Consider the following 14996-nt stretch of genomic DNA (forward strand, 5'->3'; position numbering starts at 1 on the left):
TGTTAGTTTAGATATGTGTGTTAGTTTGGACGTGTGTTACTTTGCAAATGTGTGTTAGTTTGGATATGTGTGTTACTTTGCATATGTGTGTTAGTGTGGATATGTGTGTTAGTTTGGATATGTGTGTTACTTTGGATATGTGTATTAGTTTGGATATGTGTGTTAGTTTGGATATGTGTGTTAGTGTGGATATGTGTGTTAGTTTAGATATGTGTGTTAGTTTGGATATGTGTGTTACTTTGGATATGTGTGTTAGTTTGGATATGTGTGTTACTTTGGATATGTGTGTTAGTTTGGATGTGTGTTACTTTAGATATGTGTGTTAGTTTAGATATGTATGTTAGTGTGGATATGTGTGTTAGTGTGGATATGTGTGTTAGTTTAGATATGTGTGTTAGTGTGGATATGTGTGTTAGTGTGGATATGTGTGTTAGTGTGGATATGTGTGTTAGTTTAGATATGTGTGTTAGTTTGGATATGTGTGTTAGTGTGGATATGTGTGTTAGTTTGGATATGTGTGTTAGTTTGGATATGTGTGTTAGTTTAGATATGTGTGTTAGTGTGGATATGTGTGTTAGTTTGGATATGTGTGTTACTTTGGATATGTGTTAGTTTGGATATGTGTGTTAGTTTGGATATGTGTGTTAGTTTGGATATGTGTGTTACTTTGGATATGTGTGTTAGTTTAGATATGTTAGTGTGGATATGTGTGTTAGTTTGGATATGTGTGTTAGTTTGGATATGTGTGTTAGTTTAGATATGTTAGTGTGGATATGTGTGTAAGTTTGGATATGTGTGTTAGTTTGGATATGTGTGTTACTTTGGATATGTGTGTTAGTTTAGATATGTGTGTTAGTTTGGACGTGTGTTACTTTGGATATGTGTGTTAGTTTGGATATATGTGTTAGTTTAGATATGTGTGTTAGTGTGGATATGTGTGTTAGTTTGGATATGTGTGTTACTTTGGATATGTGTGTTAGTTTGGATATGTGTGTTACTTTGGATATGTGTGTTAGTTTGGATATGTGTGTTAGTGTGGATATGTGTGTTAGTGTGGATATGTGTGTTAGTTTGGATATGTGTGTTACTTTGGATATGTGTGTTAGTGTGGATATATGTGTTAGTTTGGATATGTGTGTTAGTTTGGATATGTGTGTTAGTGTGGATATGTGTGTTAGTTTGGATATGTGTGTTACTTTGGATATGTGTGTTACTTTGGATATGTGTGTTAGTGTGGATATGTGTGTTAGTGTGGATATGTGTGTTAGTGTGGATATGTGTGTAAGTTTGGATATGTGTTACTTTGGATATGTGTGTTAGTGTGGATATATGTGTTAGTTTGGATATGTGTGTTAGTGTGGATATGTGTGTTAGTGTGGATATGTGTGTTAGTTTGGATATGTGTGTTACTTTGGATATGTGTGTTAGTGTGGATATGTGTGTTAGTTTGGATATGTGTGTTAGTTTGGATATGTGTGTTAGTGTGGATATGTGTGTTAGTGTGGATATGTGTGTTATTTTGGATATGTGTGTTACTTTGGATATGTGTGTTAGTGTGGATATGTGTGTTAGTGTGGATATGTGTGTTAGTTTGGATATGTGTGTTAGATAGTAGCGATGTGTGTTCTTGAAGTTCTTGTAGTTTTTGGATGTGTGTTTTTGTCTTTGTGTTGCATTGCTGCGGGCTGGGGAAATGATATAAATGCTCCTGATTGAAATGAACATCCGAAAGTGTAATAAATGAACATCCGAAAGTGTAATAAATGAACATCCGAAAGTGTAATAAATGAACATGCGAAAGTGTAATAAATGAACATCCGAAAGTGTAATAAATGAACATCCGAAAGTGTAATAAATGAACATCCGAAAGTGTAATAAAGCATTTCCACAATGACATAAGACCAGATGCCAAAGCAGCAGCCAATAACTTATTTTATTGATTTTATGAAAAGTCAAAGCAACACTTGAATAAACAGTATTGTACATTTTTAGTCCGTTATCCTTTTTGTGGTGGTCATTTTTAAAGAGCATTCCACTGTACACAAGGCTGATGAAGTTTAAACCTTTTTTCTTTTTTTTTTTGGAAAAACACAAAAAAGATGTAGACGTTCCAGTGCGGCTGCACTTAAGGCGGATACAATTTTGTACACAACCCCGTCACTGCTGCTGATATGCAGGAAAATCATGAGACTCGGAACCGACTAAGTGCATGGAGAAGATAGAGTAGAACAGTTGGAACAGAATAATGATCAGCCATTTTATGTTGGTGACATGCTTAAGGGGCTACGGTTATTCTGCACAGATGCTTCTCTCAGCTTTATAATTACCGTTCGTTTGAAAATGTCTAGGAAATCATTAAATTTAACCAGTCTCCCTCATGGCTTCAGTGGTATTTGAACTGCTTACAGTAATAAACCTAAAGTCTTAAATTAAACTTAAATGGGTTCTGCGGTATCTCTGTTCTTCGCTGTCAAAATAACATACTCTAGAACTGAAAAACAAAAAATGGGCATCTTTAATAACTGTATACAACTAACTGACATGCAACTCAGTTTAGCAAACAGCTCTATCAAAACAGGGGGAGTAAGATGAGTGTTTGTGTGACGTCCTTCCACTTGGAGAAACCACGGCGAAGTAAACGGACTCGCTGTACATTGGCCACATCAACAAAGAAATGGGATCTTCATCTTATACATTTAACGACAAAACAAAATGAACAACGAGATGAACTGATCAACATTTATGACTCCGTCCACAACTTTGTGCCATGATGGTAGTTGTGACGTTTAGGCCACACATACAACACAGTGGTTATCTTTTTACCTTTTATCCAACCCACTGAAGTTAGCACTACGTAGTCCTGCGATGAGAACCTTAGAGAAAATATCTCGTCAGTTTGGAATGAAAATTTCTACAGTAGCAAAAAAACAAACAAAAACATAACGAATCACCTTCATAGACTTCTGACGATATCCTACACGGGGGCTTAATGCTGGGTGAGAGAGAGCCTTATTCCTACTGCAGAGCAGACTTAAACACAGCCGACCGCCGGCTGTAGTGGTACACGTAGCAGACAGTCCGGTGTGCGGACAGCTGCCCTCTGGCACGGCCTGGCTGCCCAGTTCCTGTGGGTGTTTGGGAGTTAAACTGCAGAATGGTAATGGGCAGGAGCCAGACTCATGCGCAGGTTAAAGTAGGAAGGAGGAAAGCCTAACCAAGAAGAACATACAAAAACGGCCACACCCAAATGTGTGTGTGTGTGTCTGTAGCTGTTGGTGAAATAAAGTCAACAGTGCGTTAAGCAGGTGGTTGAGTAAGGGATAATACAGAGGTACCAAGAGATTACTGCTGCAGGTAGCTAACTAATATGGAAGTCTCAAACATTATGGCAAGGGAGGCGGAGGAAAGTTCAGGGGGCAATATCGACCGCACATGCCCGGTTTAGAAGGTCTTCCTGTGGATGGCACGTGTTCTGTCCTCCTCATATTCCCTCTTTGACACCCACATCTTTTTAAAGGTGTCCAGAGATGCCAGGATAGAGCCACTACGGTCGCGAAAACCAGGGGAGGTGAAGACAGAGGAAGGAGACACAAAAGGAATGCATCAAGTAAGTTAACATCACTTTTAGCAAATGTGACACAGCAAAGTACCCCAAAATGAATAAATAAATAAAACACCCAATGCTTTTACTCTGAGAGAGAAATATTCTATTACCCAATCCATGTGGAATAGAGCCTCTCTTGAGGAGCAGAGATCTGGACAGGAAACAAGCAACAACAAGTCACACACACACACACACACACACACTTCAACCATGCTCAGCCTCAAAATTCAGTTTACTGCTGAGAACGACATGTCTCAACCTAGGCCTACCTTGATCTTCACATCTTTTGGTGCAAGCTTCTTCAGCTCGGTTAGTAGCCTTTCCCCAAAACCTGTGAGAAGATAGTTTACAGATAAAGTACTCGAGTATATAACAGATTCAGTGCGTGGAAGTGAAGACTAGAGATGCAGAGTTCAAGTAAAATGAGAGCTGAGCAATAGTCAAGCTAAAACACCTGTTGTCCTTCTACACATGAGGTCCCCCCACCTTTGAACAGCGTGGATCCGCCACACAACACGATAGTGGAAAAGAGTGTGCGTCTGAGGTCCATGTCAGACTTCTGGATAGCAAATGCCAGGACCTCATGGATACCCTTACTTTCATCTCCTATCAGGTCAGGCCTGAACAGCAGCTCGGGGGCACGGAACCTGGCCGGCCCAATCTGCAAAGGGGGTCATTTTTAGTATTGGGAGTCATGATGGTGTATCTCAGAGCATTAATAAATGAGAATAACTTGTCTGTTCTTGTCTCAGTAAAGCTTCTGAAATCACTGTCTTTGTGCATTATACTCACATTTAGTGTGCTCCCATCAGGGAGTATGTACTGAGTCTTCTCCGTTTCTAGAGTTTCATCCTTTTGGGGATTGAGAGACTGGTAACAAGCCCTCTGCAAGGTTTGACAAATTTGTGATTAGACACTGAGGTTGGGATTAAACAGTAAAAACTAAATAGTAAAAAAAATTAAAATAAATGAGATGCAAAAGCAAGTACAACAACGATCACGCCAACAACCCAGGGCTCTCTTCCTACAAAAAACATAAACAATCTACCTTGTTTTCGCCCATTTTGTACCTCTTTGATGGTGCGAACCACCTCGAACTCTGCAGAGGTGTTGAAGTTGTAGCCTTCTTTACGTAGCAGAAGACGGAGGTATCTGGAAACGTCTCTCCCAGCAATGTCAACACGCATAATGGAATGGGGGATTGCAAAGCCTTCATAGATGGGCACTACATGGGTTACACCATCACCTGCATCCAACACCACACCAGTGGTACGGCCTGTGGCATACCTGGATGGAATGACAGAATCAGAATCAGAACCAGGAACACTTTGTCATTTCCTTTCATGCGCTTGCGCACATGACATGAATTGAAACATGGTTTCCCCAGCCCACAGCAGTGCAACACAAAGCAAAGGCATAAACACATCCAAAAACGACACGACTACAAGAACACACATATCCAAACTAACACACATATCTAAACTAAACAAAAGAAAAAAAAGCACTGTCCAGGAGAACGAACGCCAGCCAGGATGACTGTTGGAACCACCGGTCTGCATGGGTTAGCAGTTAGCTTAGCCTGCCCCGCTTCTGCGTCCTGTCAGACCGCCCTCGCTGTTTCCTCTTTAGGCCCAGCTCCGGTCAGGGCTGCAGTCTTTGGGCCCACAGGATGCAGCAGACCCAGCTCCTTGTTAGATCACGTGACTGTCAACAATGGACTTTACGCTCAAGTCCATTGTTGGCCATTGCGCCCTCCCCCCCAAGATTGCCAAGAGAGGGGGCAATGGCCAATCCTAGGTGATTCTCATTAGAACTAATTAGTGCACACAGATCGTGATGCACTTACAGACTAAGAACCGCTTGTATGGAGATGAAGAGAGCAGGGACGTTGAAGGTCTCAAAGAACACCTCTGCAGCCTTCTCCCGGTTGATACTGGGGTTGAGAGGCGCTTCAGTCAGCAGGACAGGGTGCTGTAGAGGAGGAGAAAGAAACGGAGAGCAGAACTTCAGATGCAGGAAACGAGGTCCGACACTGGCTGAAGAAATAATTAAAACACCCTTGATTTTTTTCAGTACACACGCCCCAAACTGAGTATGTACAAACCTCAATTCCAATGAAGTTGGGACGTTGTGTAAAACGTGAATAAAAACAGAATACAATGATTTGCAAATCCTTTTCGACCTATATTCAATTGAATACACTACAAAGACAAGATATTTAATGTTCAAACTGATAAACTTTACTGTTTTTTGCAAATGTTCACCTGTGGAATGTTCCAAACGGGTGTTTTTTGAGCATTCCTCAACTTTCCCAGTCTCTTGTTGCCCCTGTCCCAGCTTCTTTGGAACGTGTTGCACGCATCAAATTCAAAATGAGTGAAAATTTGCAAAAGAAACAATAAAGTTTATCAGTTTGGAAATTAAATATCTTGTCTTTGTAGTGTATTCTATTGAATATAGGTCGAAAAGGACTTGCAAATCATTGTATTCTGTTTTTATTCACGTTTTACACAATGTCCCAGCTTCATTGGAATTGAGGTTTGTATTAGAATTGGGATTTTTGTTTGTTTTGTCATAGATTAACACTCAGTCGACATCAATTTTATTTTTCATTTATTTTCATAAACAATTCAAAGTTAAACTGAAATGTTTGTGGTACGAAGTCCACAAACATTTCGGTTTAAGAATTAAACTTATTTGTAGTAATACTCTATAGAGAGAAAGTGCATACAACTTTCTCTGAATATTTTTGCAATACCTAAAAAACATATCCCGCCTGTGGTCAATCTAAGTGATGGGACATGATGCTGAACAAAATTAATGGCTAGGTTTCACAATTGAAAATGCATGTTGAATACTCAACCATGAAGCCCATGAGACTAAAAACAATGCAAAGGGGGCGTCCCGGTAGCGTGGCGGTCTATTCCGTTACCTACCAACACGGGGATCACCGGTTCGAATCCCCGTGTTGCCTCATGCTTGGTCAGGTATCCCTACAGGCACAATTGGCCGTGTCTGCGGGTGGGAAGCCGGATGTGGGTATGTGTCCTGGTCACTGTACTAGCGCCTCCTCTAGTCTGTCGGGGTGCCTGTTTGCGGGGGGGGGGGAGGGTAGTGTGATCCCCCCACGTGCTACGTCCCCCTGGTGAAACTCCTCACTGTTGGGTGAAAAGAAGCGGCTGGTGACTCCACATGTATGGGAGGAGGCATGTGGTAGTCTGCAGCCCTCCCCGGATCGGCAGAGTGGGTGGAGCAGCGACTGGGACGGCTCGGAAGAGGGGGGTAATTGGCCAGATATAATTGGGGAGAAAAAAGGGGGAAAAAATCCACAAAAAAAAAAGGAAATATATACCATGTCAGCTGCCGGCGCCTGACATCCCTCGCATTCACAGCAGTGATGTCATATTTCAATATTTCAGTTCACCTTGGCTGTTAAAGGGAAGACAAAACGCTGAACACCTCGGCTGTGTGGCGACACACTAAATTGAGCGATGACAAGGCAGTGTGCCAAATATGCAATTTGAAAATGGCCTACCATGGTGGCACAACAAGCATGATAAATCATCTGAATGCTGCAAGTAGTAGGCTATTTTTATACGATGTAAAAAACCGACACTATACTAGCTAGCAAACTTAGCTTAGCTCATGTCTGTTTTCCAGTTGCCATTATCAAGATGCTGTTATCCGCCGTTTAAACAGTAACGTTACACATGATAAAAATGTGAACTAACGTTGCTTGGAAAATAGTTACAACTGATCTGAAATTGGGGTCAAATGTCCAAAGTAACGGGGAGTGTAGAATAGAGGTTAAGAAGAGAGTTCAGGCAGGGTGGAGTAGGTGGAGAAGAGTGTCAGGAGAGATTTGTGACAGAAGGGTACCAGCAAGAGTTAAAGGGAAGGTTTACAAGATGGTTGTGAGACCAGCTATGTTATATGGTTTGGAGACAGTGGCACTGATGAAAAGACAGGAGGTGGAGCTGGAGGTGGCAGAGTTGAAGATGATAAGATTTTCATTGGGAGTGATGAAGATGGACAGGATTAAGAACGAGTATATTAGAGGGACAGCTCAGGTTGGATGGTTTGGAGACAAAGCAAGAGAGACAAGATTGGGATGGTTTGGACATGTGGGGAGGAGAGATGCTGAGTATATTGGGAGAAGGATGCTGAATATGGAGCTGCCAGGGAAGAGGAGAAGAGGAAGGCCAAAGAGGAGGTTTATGGAGGTGGTGAGGGAGGACATGCAGGTGGCTGGTGTGACAGAGGAAGATGCAGAGGACAGGAAGAAATGAAAACGGATGAGCCGCTGTGGCGCCCCCTAACAGGAGCAGCCGAAAGTAGTAGTAGTAGTTAGTAGTAGTACTAATGTGGGAACATCTGGGGCTAAGGCAATTATTGGCATAAAAAAGCCCAATAACAACTAACCCATAGTTGCATCCCATCAATATCCTCAACCACACCCAAAACTACACAGCAGACCCTACAGTTTCAAAAAACAATAACGGAGAAAAGAAAGAGAAACATAACAGATGCCATAGTAGAGTTCATCCCTATGTATATAGTTGAAGGCGAAGGCTTCAGAAAATTAATGAAGAAATGGTGCCTGACTAAACTGTACCCAAACACTCCAGTATTTCACATGCCCTGTCTCTTAAGTACAGCAATGTGCGATACCAAATGTTAACTCTCATTGAAAACTCAACTGCCTTAAGTTTCACAATGGACATTTGGACCTCGGTGAGTGTGGAGGAGCTCATGGCCGTCACCTGTTTCTTTGTTTGCTGTTGATTACTACCAAAGTTCAGCAGCCCATAAAATGGTATTCGAATCAGCCCTATTATCCAGCTCATTCCTGCAGCTGGTTCTATGACCAAGCCATGCATCTGGGTGGAAAGAGCTTGGTCAAGAAAGTGACCCTGAACTCAAGAATCACTGACAGGTGCAAAAGGAATGGACCTGAAAGAGGAGTTTGAATGTTTCACAGCAATCAAATATGGACAGTTCAGCTGTAGAGCCCCTGACTGAGAGGTTCACAGGCATTACATGATAAACAAACAAAGGATTTATTCAATTTGGGAAATGAAAATATATGGATACTAAAAAGATCTGGCTCCCTCTGGAGCTACTGCCTAACTACAGGCTAGGTCTCTCACTATATGGGGTCACTATCATGCTTACCAGTAACTCAGAACAAATAATGCCGCTGCCTGAGGGCTTTGTTTTAGTAGCTCCACAGCCTGACAGAACTATAGAATTCATTGACTGTGGTAATACATCTTCCCAGAAGTGCAACAGTCAGTGCAGCACTTCACAAGTATGGCAGAGTGGCCAGAAGGAAGCCACTCCTGAAAAAGGCACATGACAGAATGCCTAGAGTTTGCTAAAAGCCATATCATAGAGTAGGTGGTAATGATTCTGTGACCTAATGAAAAAAATCAACTGTTGCAGTCATAAGGCAGTGTGCTATGTCTGGCTGAAACAATGAAACAAGGGTAAGCGGTCTGTAACCAATCAGATGATTAAGTGGTGATCTGAGAACATCCCCCTTTGAGATTCAGTCTGAGGAGACTGAATATCACAAGGCTTGGTTGTTTGGATGTGACTGCTTAACTTTAAATGTGACCACTTAACTTCAAACATAATAATGTGGTTGATAACTATGTTTTTAAGTAATAAATAAACGTTTGTTTATATTCATGTAACTCTAGCCACTTTCATCCCAGAAATCTCAGCTTGCGATGACTGAGAGCTAACAATAAGTTAACTAATCAGAAAAACTAACTAGACAGAATAGAACTAGTTAGAATAATTCTAGTGCATTTCTACCATGATGTTAGTCTCAGATGTTACACAGTGTTATCTAGCGTTGAATTTCCCAAAAAAAATGTTATGAGCTTACTAACTAATAACAGAATATCATTGAAAGAAAGAATGGTTCACTATTTTTGAACCAAAATCTCATAAGAATTCTTCTTCTTTAAGCTGCTCCTTTTAGGGGTCACCATAGCGGATCATCATTTCCATCTCTCCCTGTCCTCTGCATCTTCCTCTGTCACACCAGCCACCTGCAGGTCTTCCCTCACCACATCCATAAACCTCCTCTTTGCCTTTCCTCTTTTCCTCTTGCCTGGCATCTTCAGCATCCTTCTCCGAATATACCCAGCGTCTCTCCTCCACACATGTCCAAACCATCTCAATCTTGCCTCTCTTGCTTTGTCTCCAAACCATCCAACCTGAGCTGTCCCTCTAATATACTCGTTCCTAATCCTGTCCTTCTTCATCACTCCCAATGAAAATCTTAGTATCTTCAATTCTGTCACCTCCAGCTCCACCACCTGTCTTTCTGTCAGTGCCACCATCTCCAAGTCATACAAGGGCTGGGTAAAAAAATCGATTCAACAATACATTGCAATATTTTTTTTTCCCAATTCAATACCGATTCAGAAAATCCTGAAATCGATTATTTCCGTTGTAATGAAGCTCCACTCCATTGTGGGCGTAGTGTGATTTGTGTTGTACGGAGCCCCCACTTGACTGAACAAAGGTTGTTTGGTGAAGTGGGGCCTCCGTACAACGCAAATAACACTTGTTTATTCAACAAAATGGCGACAGAAACGGGCAGTAGTAACGCTTTAAAGTCGGCGCCTACAACTTTAAAATCCGATGTTTGGACACATTTTGGATTCAGATGTAAAACCGGAACAGAGGAAGTCGATAGAAGTCATGTCGTGTGTAAGCTTTGCGAGTCAGTATTAAAATACTGCAACAATACGATGAACCTACGCAACCATTTGAGCCGACACCACGCAGAAGTTTTGCAACCTGCGGCTAAAGCTAAACCTGTGGATTGCAAACAAATGCAGCTAGACAAATCCTTTGTCTGCAAACTACAGTCAAGCTTTGTGCGTGCACAGAAGATAACAGAGTCTGTGGCGATCTTCATCTGTAAGGACCTAGGCCCGTACAGTGTCGTGGAAAACAAGGGCTTTAAGAAGATGGTACACACACTGGAACCACGCTACGCTACGCCACACCAACACGAAAACATATGACAGAAGTCGCTGTTCCAAAGCTGTACATGGAGGTGAAGGAAGCCGTCGTCGAGTCGTTAAAGTCAGCAGAGAGACTAGCACTTACTTGCAATGGTTGACCTCCAGAGCGACGGACCCATATGTTACTATCACTTCTCATTTCATTTCTAATGAGTGGGAATTAGAGTCAAATGTTCTGCAGACCAGAGCTCTTTTCTATTCATTAAAGCATAATGAAATGGTAAAATACATTTTTGGGTCAGTTTGTTCTAGACCAATACAAATAATGCACACATTATTATATAACAAATATCAGAAGGTACTCTAATGAATAATTTGGGTATTTTTGTCATCTACAAGTATTATTGAATCAATATCGAAGTATATTGGATCAATATCGAATTGAATCGAATCGAATCGTGACCTTAAGAATCGAAATTGAATTGAATTGTGAGGTTCTTGACAATACCCAGCCCTATTTCTGTCGCAAATCACTCCTGACACTCTTCTCCACCCACTCCACCCTGCCTGCACTCTGTTCTGCACATCTCTTCTGCACTCCCCGTTACTTTGAACATTTGACCCAAAGTATTTAAACTCATATACCTTCATCACCTCTACTCATTACATTATATTACATTACAGTCATTTAGCCGACGCTTTTATCCAAAGCGACTTACAATAAGTGCATCATTTAACGTAGGAAATCAGGAGAACTACTAGTCATCAGAGGTCATAAGTGCATCTAAACAAGCATCTAAGAGCAAAACCAGTGCTAAAGTAAAAGTGCCAGAAAGAGATTTTTTTTTTAAATGAGTGAATACAATAAGTGCTAAGAACAAGTAACAGGGTAGTAGTTCTTAAAGAGGTGAGTTTTCAACCTGCACCGAAAGATGGGCAGCGACTCCGCTGTCCTGACATCAGTGGGGAGTTCATTCCACCACTGTGGGGCCAGGACAGAAAAGAGCCGTGACCGGGTCGATTGGTAGCAAGGGCCTCTGAGCGATGGGGCAACCAGGTGTCCCGAGGCAGCAGAGCGAAGTGGTCGGGCGGGGGTGTAGGGCTTGACCATGGCCTGGAGATAGAAAGGAGCTGTTCCTTTCACTGCCTTGTAGGCTAGCACCAGAGTCTTAAACTGGATGCGAGCAGCTACTGGGAGCCAGTGTAGGGACATGAGAAGGGGAGTTGTGTGGGAGAACTTAGGGCGGTTGAACACCAGACGAGCTGCAGCTTTCTGAACAAGCTCCAGAGGTCTGATGGCCGACGCCGGGGCGCCAGCAAGGAGGGAGTTGCCGTAGTCCAGCCGGGAGATGACCAGAGCCTGGATGAGCACCTGTGCCATCTCGTTGGTGAGGAATGGGCGAATCCTCCTGATGTTATAGAGGAGAAATCTGCAGGAGCGAGCAACCGATGCAACGTTTTCAGCAAACGACAGTTGGTCGTCCAGGATCACACCCAGATTCCTCACAGTCTGATTTGGCGTCACAACGGTGTTGTCAATGGTGATGGCAGGTCTCGGTGCGGGCAACCTTTCCCCGGGAGGAACATCAGTTCTGTCTTGTCCAGATTGAGCTTCAGGTGATGTGTCTCCTTGCATCCTCACCATTCCACTGTCCTCCCTCTCATTCACACATTTGTATTCTGTCTCGCTCCTACTGACATTCATTCCTCTTTCCTCCAGCGCATATCGCCACCTCTCCAGGATCCCCTCAACCTGCTCCCTAATCTCACTACAAATCACAATGTCATCCACAAACATCATAGTCCATGGAGACTCCTGCCTGATCTCGTCTGTCAACCTCTCACCATTGCAAACAAGTGCTCAGAGCTGATCCTTGATGTAATCCCACCTCTAACTTGAACCCATCTGTCATTCTTACCGCACACCTTACCACTGTCACACAGCTCTCACACATATCCTGCACTACATACTTCCCTGCAACTCCCAACTTCCTCATACAATACCACACCTCCTCGCTTGGCAGCCTGTCATACGCTTTCTCGAAATCCACAAAGGCACGATGTTACTCCTTCTGACCTTCTCTATACTTCTCCATCAACATTCTCAAAGCAAACATCTAATCTGTAGTGCTTTCCTGGCATGAAACCATACTGCTGCTCACAAATCATCACCTCTTCTCTTAACCTAGCTTCCACTACTTTCCCATATCTTCATGCTGTGGCTGATCAACTTTATACCTCTGTAGTTACTACAGCTCTGCACATCACCCTTATTCTTGAAACTCGGTATCAGTATGCTTCTTCTCCACTCTTCAGGTATCCTCTCATTTTTCAAGATTCTTAAACAATCTAGTTAAAAACGCCATCTCTCATAAACACCTTCAAGCCCCCACAGGTATGTCATCTGGACCAACTGCCTTTCCACTCTTCATCCTCTTTACCAAGAACACAGTAGACAGGTTCAATGTCATCCTTGATGTCATCAAGTGTAGCAAGCATTGTTAAGCCTGGCAACCTGTATCTGCAACTTATTTCAGTTTCAGTTAAATCAAAAAGTGATATTCTCCGAAATATCCATGTCAACACCTTATAAATGCGCGTCAGTTACCACCAACTCTCTGAAGACGCTGATAGTGCAAACATGCCCATAAAGTTTTGCAGCGGAGTGCAATTTGCTCTGTTTTTGCATCTGATGCAACTATCCATGTGGGAACGTATAAATGGTAGCTTTGTACCAAGAACACAGTAGGCAGGTTCAAGGCTGAATCTTTCGTCTGCAGTAGCTCCGCTTACAGGTCCGTGATGTCTTTGTTACAGATTGCTGATTCCGTGGCTTTGATCAGTTCCACTAGCAGGGTTTGTCTTGATGTGACAGCAATATCCAGCTCCTTAGCAAGGATGTCTTTCTCCACCTGGGAGAGTTGTCTGGTGATAGAATTTTCACCCACTTGTCCACATCACTGGCGTGTGTCTGGTATCCATCTCTTGGTCTGCTGTTACGGGCACTGTCCGTTGTCCGCCGATGTCTCTGGCTTGTAGCAAGTAGGTTGAACTTCTTTTGCTGCCCGGTTTTCAATTTTTCATGTCTTGCTAGAAGAGTCTTCGTGAACGCAATCACATGTTGGAAAGTGGTCTCATCTAGACGCGATGTAATTCTCTATTGGGTCTGCTCCTCTTTGGCTTTCTAAGTGTCAATGATGAAATTAGTTTGTCTCATCTGTTCGTTCAACAGCTTGTTCTGTGCTTTCTGGAGGCTCGTGCTAGCTCGGTGGCCCTTGACAGAAGATTTGATTTGCAGGCTCTTAGGTGTAATCCTGCTCCGTCTCCACCTGAGGCTGAATCTCTGGTGGTCCCTGTAGTCTGCCATTTTAACGTGCTGTTCGCTCGTACTCACGTACAAGTTGAAGGCAATTCTCACCAAAATGAGTCAAAATGTCGATGCATGCTCAATAATCCAGGTAAGGAAATCCCAGAAATTTGAATCAGTTCATCTGGACACAACATCACAATGCTGTGATTGCAACTACTCCCCAATCCTCTGTGAATAATACACATGGCCAGTGTAACTCTAGTTAATGGTCAAGGCAATTTCCATATGAAACTGATTGTTGGGTTTGGTCGTTATAAAACTGTGCTGTTCATAAGGTTGGGGGATACCTGCAGTCAGCTGTGACTGACAAAGTCACTTAGATGAGTGATGAAACATTTCTCTCACTTAATGTTGTGTCCAGATGAAGCGATTCAGCTTTCTTGGATTTTCTTACCTGGATTATTGAGCACGCATCAAGACACCTTGCAGTCCGATTTTGCCTTTATCTCTCAATAACATAATAATTACAATAACAGCCTAATGATAGTACGTGATAAAGACAATTAATTAATAATAACAGCAAACATATGAGCAATTTAGTTTTATAGTCTTAAGACTGTTCATCCATTCATTCATTCATTATCCAAACCGCTTATCCTTACTCAGGCTCGCGGGAATGCTGGAGCCTATCCCAGCAGTCACTGGGCGGCAGACGGGGAGACACCCTGGACAGGCTACCAGACCATCACAGGGCCAACAGACACACACACACACACACACACACACACACACACACACACACACACACACACACACACACACACACACATACACACATTCACACCTAGGGACAATTTAGTATGGCAGAGTCACCTGACCTACATGTCTTTGGACTGTGGGAGGAAACCGGAGCACCCGGAGGAAACCCATGCAGACACGGGGAGAACATGCAAACTCAAAACAGAGGATGACCCGGGACGACCCCCAAGGTTGGACTACCTCAGGGCTTGAATCCAGGACCTTCTTGCTGTGAGGCGACCGCGCATACCACTGAGCCACCGTGCCACCAGTCCAAGACTGTAATTTATTTAAT

General features: G+C 42.8%; 1 protein-coding gene across 1 annotated transcript in view; it reads right to left on the reverse strand.

Annotated features, from left to right (window-relative positions):
- Positions 1-1914: 1914 nt before the first annotated feature.
- actr1b (actin related protein 1B) overlaps positions 1915-14996 on the reverse strand; it is a 30555-nt gene continuing 17473 nt past the window's right edge. The window contains exons 5-11 of the mRNA XM_056290788.1: positions 5451-5575; positions 4675-4891; positions 4397-4489; positions 4091-4265; positions 3874-3935; positions 3715-3755; positions 1915-3544 (exon numbers count right to left, since the gene is read on the reverse strand). Coding sequence (XP_056146763.1) covers positions 3442-3544; positions 3715-3755; positions 3874-3935; positions 4091-4265; positions 4397-4489; positions 4675-4891; positions 5451-5575 — 816 coding nt within the window. The 3' untranslated portion in view covers positions 1915-3441. The remainder of the gene's footprint in view (positions 3545-3714; positions 3756-3873; positions 3936-4090; positions 4266-4396; positions 4490-4674; positions 4892-5450; positions 5576-14996) is intronic.

Source organism: Lampris incognitus, chromosome 12, assembly GCF_029633865.1.
Source record: "Lampris incognitus isolate fLamInc1 chromosome 12, fLamInc1.hap2, whole genome shotgun sequence".
Taxonomy (NCBI): domain Eukaryota; kingdom Metazoa; phylum Chordata; class Actinopteri; order Lampriformes; family Lampridae; genus Lampris; species Lampris incognitus.